The 16,785-nt window shown below is 34.0% G+C and overlaps 1 protein-coding gene across 5 annotated transcripts in view; it reads right to left on the bottom strand.

The window, feature by feature from the left end:
- uckl1b (uridine-cytidine kinase 1-like 1b) overlaps positions 1 to 16,785 on the bottom strand; it is a 76,444-nt gene that overhangs the window by 19,701 nt on the left and 39,958 nt on the right. For 3 of the 5 annotated variants that reach the window (XM_056449800.1, XM_056449803.1, XM_056449805.1), the window contains exons 7-8: positions 16,528 to 16,589; positions 2,640 to 2,659 (exon numbers count right to left, since the gene is read on the bottom strand). In XM_056449800.1, the coding sequence (XP_056305775.1) occupies positions 2,640 to 2,659; positions 16,528 to 16,589 (82 nt within the window). Of the gene's footprint in view, positions 1 to 2,639; positions 2,660 to 13,507; positions 13,525 to 16,527; positions 16,590 to 16,785 lie in introns of all 5 variants that reach the window. The other 2 variants (XM_056449801.1, XM_056449804.1) reach the window with 1 other exon arrangement.

Raw genomic sequence — 16,785 nt, 5'->3', positions numbered from 1 at the left:
AATCAGTCATCTGCACATCAATAACTGTCTGGTTTAGCTCAGCTACTAAATACGACCTCCAAAGACTACGTCGAATAGTTCGGACTGCTGAGCGAATCACTGGTACAACCCTTCCTACTCCCCAAGAACTGTACTTATCCAGAGCGAGCAGAAGGGCTGCCAAAATCACTCTGGACCCCTCACACCCAGCACACTGCCTCTTTGAACTTTTACCTTCTGGTCGACGCTACAGAGCACTGCGCACCAGAACAGCCCGACACAGAAACAGTTTCTTCCCTCAGGCAATCCATCTCATGAACACTTGATGATAATAATTGTGGAACCAACATCACTACTTGCTATACACTTTTATACACATATACACTTATTTAACAACACACTTTACATGCCAATTTGCACATAACAGCTGCACATATAACGTTGTATATAGTAATAAACATGTACATACACTTGTCAATCTGTATATTTGCACTCACTACTTACTTCTATTTTTAAAAATATATATTTATTATCTGTTTTTTGTCCTGTCTCTGTAATCCTGTTGCACTGTAGAAGCTCTGTCACGAAAACAAATTCCTCGTATGTGTGAACATACCTGGCAATAAAGCTCTTTCTGATTCTGATTCTGATTCTGATATATATATATATATATATATATATATATATATATATATATATATATATATATATATATATATATACATATATATACATATATACATATATACATATACATATATATACATATATACATATATATATATATATATATATATATATATATATATATATATATATATATATATATATATATATACACACATACATACATACACATACATATACATATATATATATATATATATATATATATATATATATATATATATATAATACATATATATATATATATATATATATATATGTATATATAATGTATGCATGTATGTATATATGTATGTATATATATATATGTATATGTATGTATGTATGTATGTATGTATGTATGTATGTGTATATATATATATATACACACACACACAAACACACACACACTCACTCTCACACACACAGTTGAAGTCAATTATTAGAATTATTACTGCTTTTATTCTAGCCGAAATACAACAATAAAGACTTTCTCCAGAAGAAAAAAATTATCAGACATGCTGTGAAAATGTCCTTGCTCTGTTAAACATAATTTAGGAAATATTTAAAAAAGAAAAAAAAAATTAAAGGGAGTTTAATAATTCTGATTTTAACTGGCTGCACAATATACTGTTTGCTGAATATCGCAATGTGCACATCTGCAATTGTCACAATGCAAGATATGCCGGAATTATATCGGAAGTTAAGTCGGAATTATTATTGACGAGGAGCCACAATATAGTATTTAATGACTGCATTTAGAAAAAAAAAATCATACGATTTATGCAAAACATTTATTTAATTAATAAAAATAAGGCAAAACAATATTATTTCACTCACCCCACTGGCAGGTCATTTAAAGAAAAAACTCTAAATTTTCACTTCAATAAGATGGAAACAAAACGATGTGTTTACTGTATTTGGAGTTTGCATTTTTTTTTGCATTGTGATTGTTCAATTTCTGTACATAAACACTGGTAGATTCCCCAGACAATCATCATATATTGCTATTCAAACCATCTAGTGAAACTGGATTCATATTGCAATATTTAAATCGCAGAAAAAAAATATTAAAATATTAAATTAAAATAAATAAATAATAAAATAAAACATTGCAATATCAGATTTTTCCAATATCATGCAGCATTCATATATTCATATATATATATATATATATTTGCAGGAAATTTATATTTTATTCATATGGGTGACTGACTAAAAATATTATGTTAGACTGAAAATACACGGTTGAAACCTGATTAACTGCTTAAAATTAAAGTAACATAAAACATTTGTTGTCATGACTTTTTAATCATATTGTAGACGACAGTAAAGACATTTAAAATGTAAATGTACAAATAATTTTTATTTCCTATAAATGCTCTTTTGTTAACTCTATATTTATGAAAAAACTGAATCAGCACAATGTTATTTATTAACACAGATAATTTTATATCTGATGACTTATTTATTTTAATACATTGATCTTGAGCCAAAAAAAAAAAGATCATTTTTTTAAACCTCAAAAGATCAATAAAATCAAAATTAAATTAAATGAAAACATTACTATTAGTAGCAATTTGGTTGAATTTTGGTGGTATTTTTGATACCAAATAAATGCAGTTTTGCGAGAGTAACATCTTTCAAAAATGAAGCCACTTTTACAAGCACTTACGAATCGGATTTGTTCATCTCAACTGTTAAAACGCTTTATGGACTCTGTGCAGGTCAGGGTTAATTTGGAGGATCCCATGATTCAATTCCACATGCAATTGTCAAATCAAAGACTGCAACCCTGTCAACAATCATACTACAGCCTTCAGTGTAAACCCATGCAGAACGCTGCTGTATATCCAAATCAACTGCTTCATTAAACACACTGATATGACAATATGCAGTGTTTGTGTATCACAGCATGATCCCATTTGTGTTCTACTTTAGGTTTGTAATGCAACAGCAAAAACATAAAACAAATCATAGGCAAATCTCCTCACATATCCCAGCGGAGCTTTCTCTGTGGAGGAAGAGACACAAGACAGAAAACAAAACACAGACAATGACAACAGGAAGAGAGGGAAAAGAAAAGAGACGTCACACACTGTCAGGTGGAGGAGGACAAGCTGATCATGTGACTGAGTGGAACAAGAGTTTGACAGCTGCGAACACACACACACACGCAACTCTATTCAGTGTGTACAATGTGCTCAGATGGAGAGTTCACCCAAAAATGCTTCTAACCACCCCCCAAAAACTGTTTAAGTGTTTTGTTTTGCATGGGGATCTGATGGAAAATGAAAAATCTCTCATCGTTTATTCATCACTTGTGCCAAATCTCTTTTGGAATATATATCCCAAATGAGGGTGACGCAGTGGGTAGTACTGTCGCCTCACAGCAAGAAGGTCTCTGGTTTGAGCCTCGGCTGGGTCAGTTGGCATTTCTGTGTGGAGTTTGCATGTTCTCCCTGCGTTCGCGTGAGTTTCCTCCAGGTGCTCCGCTTTCCCCCACAGTCCAAAGACATGCGGTACAGGTGAATTGGGTAAGCTGACTTGTCCATGGTGTATGGGTGTGAGTGTGTGTGGATGTTTCCCAGGGATGGGTTGCAGCTGGAAGGGCATCCACTGTGTTAAACGTGCTGGATGGGTTGGCGGTTCATTCCGCTGTGGCAATCCTGGATTAAAAGAGGGACTAAGCCGAAAACAAAATGAATGAATGAATGAATATCCCAAATGATGTTTAACAGAGCAAGGAATTTTTCAGTCTGTCGGATATTTGTTCTTCTAGAGTAAGACTTACTTGTTTTATTTCGTTTTTAATTTTCAAAATTATTAGCCTTTAAATTTTTTTTTGATAGTCTACAGAACAAACCATCATTATACAACGAATTGCCTAATTCCCCTAACCTGCCTAGTTAACCTAATTAACCTAATTAAGCCTTTAAATGTCACATTAAACTGTATAGAAGTGTCTTGAAAAATATCTAGTCAAATATTATTTACTGTCATCATGGCAAAGATAAAATAAATCAGTTATTAGAAATGAGTTATTAAAACTATTATGTTTAGAAATAGGTTGAAAAATTCTCTCTATTAAACAGAAATTGGGGAAAAATAATAAATAGGGAGGCTAATAATTCAGGGGGTCTAATAATTCTGACTTCAACTGTATATGAGGAGTTTAGATGAAAAAAAACTGATGAAAGATGAAAAAAGCCATTTGATATTTTCTTCTAAAATTAGCATTTTTCACAAACTCTTGTGTGTTGGCTCAGTAATTTGACATTTATAGTGACGGACAAGTTCTTTTCACTGCCTTTCCAGGGAAATAACTGAACATAAACATAGGGAGGTTGAGAAAAATTCTCATTTTAGGCGAAAATTTCAGACGGCATTTAGAGGTTTTTGCATCTGAACTCTTCATACATATACATATACACACATATACATATATATATATATATATATATATATATATATATATATATATATATATATATATATATATATATATATATATATACACATACATACATATATACATATATACATATATATATATATATATATATATATATATATTTTAATGTTGCATTTTAACTTTAACTTTTTACCTCCTAAAATGATAGTGAATGTTTCATTTTCTTTTGATTTACTTACCTTAAAACTATTCGGGATGTAAGCCAGTTCTATTTCATGAATAATGAAGGACATTTTTTTCTGCTAACTCTTATTTTGTTAAATAAAAAAGTTATACAATTCTCCTACATCTTGGATGGTCATAGGGTTACGACCAGTGTTGGGAAAAGTTACTTTAATAAGTAGTGCATTACAATATTGAGTCACTCTCCAAAATAGTAACTAGTTGCATAACTGGTATGTAATGCATTAAGTTACTTTTGTGTTACTTTTTATTACCTGGCTGAGGCTTAATCTCTCTCAGAACTTGTTATTTTTATTATTATTTTTTTTAAAGGGAGCTCTGCAATTAACAACGCACTGTATAACCTACACTGACATTTACCATAAAAAAAACTATTACTATATATATATATATATATATATATATATATATATATATATATATATATATATATATATATATATATATATATAAATGACAATTAATGCAATAGCGATTTGAAACATTGCGATTAGATAAATCGCAAGAAGTTGCAATACGAAATATATATTAACTTCCCCCAGAGCAACTGCGTGACTGTCAATTTGGTGAATAAAGCCCTGCCTACTAGTACAGGAGCCAATCATTGATCGCTTAATGGTGAAAAAAGCCTGCCTTATAGTACAGGAGCCAATCGATATAGACTGATGACACTCTGGGGGAGGGGCTTGGACCAGACGTGAGTATCTGCAGATTTTGTGTGATTTAGATGTTTAGAAATAAAAACTAAAGACACAGTTGTTGTTTAATTGTATTCGTGACTCCTTATATGACATTCAATCGTAAGCTTGGCAAGCAGTTTTGGAGAATTTGATGTTTCTTCATTCAGACAGAATACCCGAGCATACTGCCCGAGAGGTGTTTTAAAGATGGTCGCCGTGTGAAATGACTTGCCTGAAAGGGACTTTGGCTGCGTTCACACCAGACGCATAGACATCCTATGGTGCGATACGCGCAAATGAGGCAGCACGAAACGGAAAATCTGAATTTCAGTGGACATTTGCGCCACCTTAACCAATCATAAGCTTTGTCTTGTAGGGGTGTGATTATGACGTAGCGCCTGTTGTTGATGTCCCGGGTAAAAAAATCCTCCTGCCGACACCGGACAACAGTTCAATAAACTGGGCTAGGCTCAATCAGAAGCACCGCTGAAAGCTTCCATCATCCAGGTACAGTTTCTGGAGGAGTTTATAAGCTCACAGAGCTGGGTGCACCTCAGAATGGATCTAGTGGATTCAGGCATGGCTCCAAATGAATGAACGCTGTTTTTCAGCCTTCCTAAAGCACATAAATACAGCTATTCTCTTAATACAATCCATGTTAGCCATTTAGCAACGAAGCTAGAGTCACTTGGCAGACAATGCGTTACCCCCAACACTGGTTACGACTACATTCAAAATGGCTTTTTATGACAATTGATGTGACTGCTGAACAGTAATGTAATCAATCAACAGAAGTCGGATATTTTCTTAAAGGTACAGTTAACACCTAAAATCGAAAGTATGTTATCAAGGAAGAAAAAAAGACACCCTAAAAAACTAATTTAAGGATTCGATTTTAAAAAATATTTAAGCGCTCAAATACATAATTCAAATACCCTGAACTTCTCTAGCAAAATAAATAAATAAAATAAAAAATGGACATCGATCACACACATAAATACACATTCATTCCTTAATTTTTTTTTCGGCTTAGTCCCTTTATTAATCCGGGGTCGCCACAGCAGAATGAACCGCCAACTTATCCAGCACATGTTTCATGCAGCAGATGCCCTTCCAGCTGCAACCCATCCCTGGGAAACATCCATACACACTCATACACTACGGACAATTTAGCCTACCCAATACACTTGTACCACATGTCTTTGGACTGTGGGTGAAACTAGAGCACCCGGAGAAAAACCACGCGAACGCAGGGAGAACATGCAAACTCCGCACAGAAATGCCAACTGACCCAGCCGAGGCTCGAACCAGCAACTTTCTTACTGTGAGGCGACAGCACTACCTACTGCGCTACTCCGTCGCCCATATAAACACACATATGTAATGTATTCCATACTGTAAAACACATATTATATGGCCTACCTGTGACCCTAACCAAAACTCTCATAGGAAACCTGTGACAAAATTTGAATGTCGAAAGACCCCATTGATTTTAAGCTTTTGAATTACAGGAACACAAGGAATGTACTTGTAAACCATCTTAACACAGTACAGCAAACCACTAATACATCATGGCGTATAAAATTATGTCACTTTACATACATATTGTATTTTATACTGTAAAACACTTATTATATGGCCTACCCATAACCCTAACCAGAACCCTCATAAGAAACCTGTGGCAAAATTTTAATGTCAAAATACTCCATTCAATCTGAATTTAGGCGTTTTGAATTACGGGCACACAAGGAATGTAGTTGTTAACCACCTAAATAGAGTACAACTAGGTCATACCCATGTTATTTTACAATTCCTTGTGCCTGTAAACCACATAAGCAAGTACACACACACACACACTCTCATCTTTCTCACACACTAAAATTTTCTGTGATCTGAAATTTTTGTAGGGAGTTGCAAATTCATATTTTCATGCACATTCAGATGTGTTTACATTATGCTGAGCTACAGTATGTGCAGTTTGATATCAGTCACTATGATAATAGAAACAATGATGTCGCTGATCTTTTCTAAAAGATCACCCAAAAAGGACAATTATGTCATCATGGAAAATAAAAGTAGCATTATATCCTGACTTGCTCTTGCAAGAAACAAAAAGTGCACCAAACATGCATCATTATGCAGTGACGATCAGTAATGGAATCAAAGATGTCTGATGTCACTGATCTTGTCTTAAAGGTACAGTTCATCTCGAAATAAAAACTCTGTCATCATGGAACACAAACGCAGCAGAACATCCTGCCTGCTTCTAGCTACAAAAAAACCCATCATCACACAAACGTTGTAATGTCTTACAAAAGCTTTTTGTGGTGACTGATGGAAATTTAAGTCTTACATGTGCATCCAAATACAGCTGTGGAAAAATATTAAGAGACCACTTCAATAGTTGTGACCACTTCACACATTGTTCAATATAGGGCAACATAAAATAGTCCATATTTTCAGACATTAAATATGTGAAACAAATTCAATAATAATTAACTATATTTGCTTTGTTGGTGTGAGGATTAATGCCTGCACGTGTACAATTCAGTGCATAAAAGAAACTTACATGGTTTACTTTTATAAAATCTTTCTATACTTTGGACTTTCAACAGAGGGCCACAAAATCGCTTAGGTTCAATATTTAAAAGTATTGAAAGTAAATAAAGTCATATATAGGTTTGGAACAAGATGTGGAAATGTAAATGCTATTAATCATATTTGAACATTGACAGCTGTGGGAGAAAATTTTTAAGAGACCACTTGACAATAAACTACTGATGAAATTTCTTTAAAACTTAAAATAAAATCTTTGTAATTTGGTGCCATGTGTAAGACGTGTCTATATTCATTTACATACAACACAATACCAATGTTTCGAGCAACAACATTTTAATATTGTTAATAAAAAAATAATATTTGGTGGAATAATCCAGATTTTTTTTTAATGTATCACTTACTTTAACCAAACATCACTATCTCTGGTAAAAATGTGTGAGAAAAAGACTCTTTATTAACCCTTTATAGAAAAGAAAAATACATAAAGTGTATTTTAAAACTATTATTATTTTTAAACATTTTATTCAAACCCAAACCCCAACACAAATTGATTGTGTGGAACCCAGAATTTTTTACAGTGCGTAATTTTTACTGCCATATGTTTGGTGAAGGATCCATTTAATCACAATTCCCTAATACATCATGGCGTATAAAATTATGTCACTTTACATACGTAATGTATTTTAAACTGTAAAACACTTATTATGTGGCCTACCCGTAACCCTAACCCCAACCCTCACAAGAAATCTGTGACAAAATTTTCATATCAAAAGACCCCATTATGTATGATTTTAAGCGTTTGAATTATGGGAACACAAGAAATGTACTCGTAAACCACCTTAGAGTACAGCTAGTCTACTAATACATCATGGCGTATACAATTATGTCACTTTTCATACATAATGTATTTTATACTGTAAAACACCCATAACCCTAACCCAAACCCTCATATGAAACTCGTGACAAAATTTGAATGTCAAAAGACCCCGTTATGTATGATTTTAAGCGTTTGAATTATGGAGACACAAGGAATGTACTTGTAAACCACCTTAACAGAGTACAGCTAGTCCACTAATACATCACGGTGTAAAAAAATTATGTCACTTTACATACTTAATATATTCTATACTGTAAAACACTTATTATATGGCCTACCCATAACCCTCATATGAAACCTATGACAAAATTTCAATGTCAAAAGACCCCGCTGATTTTAAACATTTGAATTACGGGGACATAAGGAGTGTACTCGTAAACCACCTTAACAGAGTACAGATAGTCCACTAATACATCAGGACAGATAATATTATGTCACTTTACCAACCCTAACCCCAACCCTTATAGGAAACCTGTGATAAAATTTGAATGTCAAAAGACCCCCTTATATATGATTTTAAGCGTTTGAATTAGGGGGACACAAGGAATGTACTTGTAAACCAACTTATCAGAGTACAACTAGTCCACTAATACATCATGGCGTATAAATTATGTCACTTTTCATACATAATGTTATAATTTAATTTAATTTTATACTGTAAAACACTTATTATATGGCCTACCCGTAACCCTAACCTCAACCCCGATAAAATTATGTCACTTTCATCACAATGCATAATGAGCTAGCGTGCAATATCCAGCTCTGAACACCAGACACATGCTTGAATTTTCACTTTCATTTGAGCAGACCTCTCCTGTTCTGCAAGCTCTAGATGTAACATGCATTTTTTGTTTTGGTTGTTGTCGTTTTCTTTTGTTTTTGATGAAAATGTCAGTTTAGCTGTGTGTCCTGTAGCAGCTGCCATCCTCTCATTCACACTCACTGACACAAAGGTCTGCAACTTCCTGTGACAGGGGCTCTACTTCCTCAACTTTCTCTCTCTTTCTCTCTCGTCTCTGTCGTTTCGAGCCCAACGGAAAAACGAGACTCTTTGTAGTAGACATAGGAAAGTTGAGTGTGTGTGAGATGCGTGTTCAACAATAGCTACAGAGAGAGAGAGAACGAGAGAGGAAAGACAGAAGAGTGAGAGAAAGAGAGGTCAAGGGGAGGTATTTTTAGACTCGGCATGCAGGGAGACTGTGCTGTAAAAAACACTGAAGGATGGAGAAACAGACGCCATCTGCCTTCTCCTGACTGCAGCACTGAGCATCTGTACTGATGTCTTCCCATAATGCTATGCTGCTGGCCATTGCTGGTTTGATCATGAAGGTTTTGGGGATTACGGTGTATTGTGGTACATTAAAAGCTTATGACAGACTCTTTTTGATTTATTGTCATATAAAAAATAAAACAATTTCATTTATTATTTTAATATTATTATATATATTTAATAAACCACATTAAAATGTTATTAAAAATAAAAATACTTACTGTTGAAGTCAGAATTATTAGCCCCCCTTTGATTTTTTTTTTCTCTATTTTAACGATTTCCCAAATGATGTTTAACAGAGCAAGGAAATTTTTACAGCATGTCTGATAATATTTTTTCTTCTGGATGCACAACCGAAACAACGCTGGTGACTAACATATTTACGTATGTGCACAGAAAGCCATTCCTGTGCTCCTCACACGCTCTGATCCTGATCCAGGTTGTTTATGCACGCCGATATGCGTCGACATGCAAGTTGACAAAGCTAAAGTTTATATGATGATGTTACTTTCACTAAGCATGGCTATGAAGCAGAAAGGAGGGATAATGAGTCAGAGAGGTAATAACATTAATTCTCAGCCATGAGTCGGGTCTAAGACAACTGATAATTCTATAAAACATATATTTTTTGTATTCTATAGAACTGTCATAATTAATAATCATGCAAAAGTCTTAGAATATGACTCCAGTTAGTTGTTTTCAGTTACATTTAGGATTGATTTCCGTTATTTATAATAATAATAATAATAACAACAATAATAATAAACAAATTGCTGTTTTTATGCTGTTTTCAGTTACATTTAGGATTGATTTCCGTTATTAATAATAATAATAATAAACAAATCGCTGTTTTTATGCTGTTTTCAGTTACATTTAGGATTGATTTCCGTTATTAATAATAATAATAATAATAATAATAATAATAATAACAATAATAATAAACAAATTGCTGTTTTTATAAAAAATAAATAAATATATTTAAATGTATTTTTAATGATAATTTTAAATGTATATATTTAAAATATATATTTGAATATAAAATATCTATATATATATCTATATATATATATATATATATATATATATATATATATATATATATATATATATATATATATATATATATATATATATATATATATATATATGCCACATTGTGCCTGCTTCTTAGGGGATGGGGAGAGGGTATGATTGGGGTAGTTTCGCACCCAGCGTGCCATTTAAACTAGAACAGCCACTTGTTATACAATAAGTTGAAATTACCCTATCCTGCCTAGTAAACCTAAATAACCCAGTTAAGCCTTTAAATGTCACTTTAGGCTGTATAGAAGTGTCTTGAAGAATATCTAGTCAAATATCATTTACTGTCATCATGACAAAGATAAAATAAATCAGTTATTAGAAATGAGTTAATAAATCTATTATGTTTAGAAATGTGTCGAAAAAAATCTTCTCTCCAAGGGGGGTAGGGTAATAATTCAGGGATGGATAATCATTTAGGGGGGTTAATAATTCTGACATCAGCTATAAATTTTATATAAAATTAAACTTGTGTTGTTATTGAGTTGGAAAGCAATTAAAAATAATATTATTGTAAAATGATATATTTTATCATCTATACCAGAGATGCCCAAACTTGGGCCCGTTGGCCCATGTCAATCTTTGATTTGGCCCGCCATTTCATATGAGAAGAGAGGGAGAATGATGGGGAGGGTTTAGATATTGTCATTTCAAATCTAATGTAACCTTTTGCTTGTTTTATTTTTGAAAGCTAACTGAAATTAAATGTTACAATTAAAGAGTGTAAATAATCAGATTTTGTGTACATACTTTGTTCATTATGCAGATACTGTCACCTGACGGATAGAAGACAAATCAGGGCAAAGACAGATTCTGCTTGACTAGTGTATTCAGCATTAAACTTCACTGTGTTATAAATGTGATTGTTTATGCTTTTATTGCAATAAGTTATCATTTTAAAGGTCATACTGCATTAGCTAATACAATTTAAAGTAATGGTTTCTATTAAATTAGGAAATTACCCATGGCAACTTTAATGTAAAATGAAAAAGTTTGGGCACCCCTGATATATATATATATATATATATATAGTTAAAGGCAGAATTATTTGCCCCCCATTGAATTATTATTTAAATTAAATTATTATTATTAAATATTTCCTAAAGGATGTATAACAGAGCAAGAACATTTTCACAGTATGTCTGATAATATTTTTTTTTTCTGGAGAAATTCTTATTTGTTTTATTTCGGCCAGAATAAAAGCAGTTTTTAATTTTTAACACCTCATTTTAAGGTCAATATTATTGACCCTTTACGCAACATTTTTTTTTTTTTGATTTTCTACAGAATAAACCATCATCAAACAGAAATTGGGGAAAAAATAAACAGGGGGGCTAAAAATTCTACACACACACACACACACACACACACACGCACGCACACACGCACACACGCACGCACACACGCACACACGCACGCACGCACGCACGCACGCACGCACGCACGCACGCACGCACGCACACACGCACACAAACACAAACACGCACACACAGAGTTGGAGTCAGAATTATTAGCCCCATCCATTTATTTTTTTACTAATTTGTTTAATGAAGAGAATAGCTGATTTCTTTTCTCTTTGCCATGATGACAGTAAATAATATTTGACTCGATATTTTTCAAGACACTTCTACACAGCTTAAAGTGACATTTAATGGTTTAATTAGGTTAACTAGGCAGGTTAGGGTAATTAGGCAAGTTATTGTATATTGACGGTTTGTTCTATAGACTATCGAAAAAATATATAGCTTATAGGGGCTAATAATTTTGACCTTAAAATGGTTTTAAAAATTTTTTAAATTGCTTTTATTCTAGCTGAAATAAAACAAATAGGACTTTATTCAGAAGGGAAAATATTATCAGACATACTGTGAAAATTTCCTTGCTCTGTTAAACATCATTTGGGAAATATTTAAAAAAGAAAATGGGAAAAAAAAAGAAAAAGATTTTTAAAGGGGGGCTAATAATTCTGACTTCAACTCTTTCTCTATATATGATTACAACAAGAACTTTAAATAAATAAAGAAAGAAAGAAATAAAAACACAAGTATCTAAAATTAAAAACAAAGCTGAACATATAAAATAAGCTAAGTATAATATTAGAATTATATGAATATAAATATAAAAAATGACCTTTAATTTAACTGAAATATAAATAAATAAATAAATAAAGCTATTTAGATATATTTTCTGGAATGTACACAATTTAAAATATGACTATTTTCAATTCTTTATCTATGACACAAATGCAAATATCGCAAATATTGCAAATATTGCAAATATCGCTTTAGAAATAAAGATGAATTGAACTGAAATAAATTTGAATAATTATGTGAAAAATAAAATAAATCTTCAAAACAGCCCCCCCCCCCCGCCCACTATATTATCATATAAATTCAACTCAAATTATTTAAAAAATATGATGTTAGGACAAAATATTACAGATGTGTTTATACATTCTTCAATTATATTTATATTTGTAGTCTTTATATTTGACCATGATTACTAATCATCATAAAGAGATGCTGCCCTCTTTTGGCCACTACATGCAGTGCAGCAAGTTTCAGGAGGAGGAAGATGCTGCCGTGCAGCATAAAAGCGCAGTTATGAGGCCTATGGACTGATCTGAGGCCAGTTGTCTCTGTATTTGTTACTGCTGAAGATCATTATCAGCATTGACTTTCAGGACTGACCCCAGATCAATGGAGAACAGTGAGAGATGAAGAGCGGTGCTACTCTACCTGACGCTGAGCTCTCGCTGTTCACCGGCAGCCGAGAAGAGGGAGAACACAATCATCCAGAGCAAAGCCAAACAACACATGACAAACCAACAGGCCCACACTGAACCTCAGCACTCTCTAATGCAGGGGTTTAAAACTCAGTTTCTGGAGGGCCGCAGCCCTGCACATTTTAGTCCTTGCTCCAACACTCTTACCTGTAGGTTTCAAACAAGCCTAAAGGGCTCAATTTGATCAGGTGTGTTTAATTAGGGTTGGAACTAAACTGCAGAGCTGTGGCCCTCTAGGAACTGAGTTTGACACCTATGCTCTAATGAGACGATTTCATGAGGAACTTTTTCAAAACTTGTCAAATAAATCTTTGGATAGCCCGGAATACATCTGTAAAGTTTCAGCTCAAGATACCACACAGATCATTTAGTATAGCTTGTCAAATTTGCCCCTGTTTGAGGGTGAGCAAAAATACACCATTTGTGTGTGTGTTCCTTTAAAGTGCCCCTATTATGGATTTTTTTTAAATTACCGTTCATGCTGTGAGTAACAGCTCTAAGTGAAGGAAAACATCCAGCTGAGGTTTCAATCTGAAAGTGCTCCGTGTATAAAGCTATTGACTCTCAAAAAATAAACATAAAAGTTGACTCATAGACATTTAAATGAATCAACCTCGAAATTAATCTGTTACCATTTCGTTGCTGTTCATCCAATTGTTGCAAGCGCGTACCTGAGAAAACTTGAACCTCCCTCCTTCAATTACTGTAGTGTATGATCATATTGCATCATGTCGCATAGAGAATTTTTTTTTTTTACTGCCTAAAGATGAGGATGTGAGGAATAAGTGGTCAACGTTTATTTTCACAACACCACATTATAGGTAACCATGTGCTGTGTTCCTGTCATTTTACTGATGACTGCTATGGTCACCTACCATACAACATGGGATTCACTGGCTGTTTGTTACTAAAGGAAGGACCAGTACACAACTAAAGACTATTAATATACATGGAACTTTGTCAGCAGACGGTTTTATTTTTTTAAACCAGCTTCTTCTTATTCCAAATCATAAGCTGCAACTGTGATTAAAATGGTTGCCTTCTTCTTCTCTGATGCATGCAAAATGTGTATTTAGTTGTGTGTTTTGTCCCCTTTGTGCAGCTTGTAGCTCTATCGTTAACCGGCTAAAGCATCTTTCACATCAGGCGCAGAAAGCACTGTGCAATGAAACCTATTCATTTCAATGGCTGGTCAGGGTAAAGCCACTTTTCCACTGCACACGACAAAGCCCAGACCGGAAGTCGTTCATTTGCAATGGAGAGCAGTCCGGAGCTGCGTGGAGTTCTGATCATCTCCGTATGCGGAAAATTCAGATCTGATTTGAGCTGCGGATACGTTGAAATATTTGAACTCCTGCGACTAGACCGTATGCGACCTGCCGACTGGATGTGATGCATTCCAGTGTTGTCCAAGAAGGTCCATGTGCGCAATATGAGAAATAGGAGTTTTGCACAGAAAATAAAGGCTCTTGCTTTTGTACTCCTTTATTTCTGACACCACGAAATCAGCTTCTCTCCCATGGTGCACGACAAAACTGAAAATTCTGTGCGAGTGCCACAAGGGGGCGTATTGTGACAGTCGTGTCCGAATGTCGTGTGCAGTGGAAAAGGGGCTTAAGGTTTTTTTTGTGCCGACCAAACATGCAGCAGTGTAAAACTCTGACAAGCTTGCACTCGCTCCACAGTCAAAGTTCAAAATAGTTCACCTTTTGCCACTGTGGAGAAATGTGTTGATTAATACTGAATGTTTATTGTTGTTATTACTTGGAGTTAAAGAAGAATAGAGCAATATGCTGGTGTACAAACTGCATTGGGCTTTCACATATACTGTACCATGGCTGCTTGTTTCAACACTTATAAGCCATGATGGCATACCGCTTCTGACATTTGATATATACAGTAGACAAATCACAACAGACTTGGTCATTTGACCTATCAGTATAGGCTGGGTCACACAAAGGAGTGGTTAGAAGAAACGAATCGCTGAACAAATCAAATTTGAGCTTTTTTGATAATTAGGTAAAAATATATTAAATTATAAGACAATACCTATCAGCATGATGCTGAAGACTCCCAAATCCCCCAAAATATTTTATAATTCATAGTAGGGGCACTTTAAATGCAAATGAGCTGTTGCTTTCCAGAATAGGGTGGAGCCTATACAGGCTATTCTGACAGAAACAAACAAAAAATTGAGAATCTTGTGTCAGAAATGACCAGTAGCAGATCCAAACAAGTCAAACAATGACTGAACAGAACATTTCTGAATAGATAGTGGATACATTTATGTAGTTGTTGTGAAGTAAAGTTGATTCAAATCATCGACTAGTACATTTGTCTTTGATATAATCTTTACAAAAAGCGTAAAAAGAACTCTCAACTAAACTGGTGGCATTTAGCAGCTGCAGATTCATTGTGGGTCTGAAGAAAATGAGTCTGTTCAACACTACAGTCAGTGAAACAAACCACATGATGTGTCAAATATTAGCCAAAGCATTCCCAAATCCAAAATGCACAAGTGTTAATAAACCTACTTGTTATTAGGTGCGCAGATGGATTACTACTCAAACAACATTATGTTTAGATATCACTCATCCTATTACGCATTTTAATAAATACAGGTCAGAATTAGTATGGACGTATGTATCTATGTACGAGACAATGTAAGCTGAATTAAAATGTATTATTGGAAGCATTAAAGTAGCCCCTTTAGTTGCATTTAATAGGCTTTCATTTGATATAATTTCTATGTATATATAAAATACTTTTGTAAATTTTATTTTATGTGGACATCAATTTGGAACTCATCTTTTACTCCTATTTATCCATAAGGGGGCAATCAAACGCCCCTGAAATTTTTAGTAAGCAGTAAACTAGACTGATAAAATTATTAATCAGATTAAGACAGGGCTATCTTTGATTGCTTGTCTCTTCTAAATATTCAGATATTATCAGCATGTGTGTTGTTCTTACCTCCTCCAGCTGACTGTGTACATGCTGCACAATCAGGTCAATGGCCACCATGTTTCCGCCACCTACAAGAACAGCTGTTTAAACCAAAACATTTCTAAAATCACACTTAACACTACAGCTGCTTCTCAAATCAATGCTCCCTCATTTCTGAACTACATTGTGTTTCAGTCCATGACACAGCGCACAAACCAAGCCAACCTAAATGACATTTCAGCTTCACAACCCTACTTTTAATTTTTTCATCTTGATTCTCTACAA

Source organism: Danio aesculapii, chromosome 23, assembly GCF_903798145.1.
Source record: "Danio aesculapii chromosome 23, fDanAes4.1, whole genome shotgun sequence".
Classification (NCBI taxonomy): domain Eukaryota; kingdom Metazoa; phylum Chordata; class Actinopteri; order Cypriniformes; family Danionidae; genus Danio; species Danio aesculapii.
This window is presented reverse-complemented; position numbering and strand designations above follow the sequence as displayed.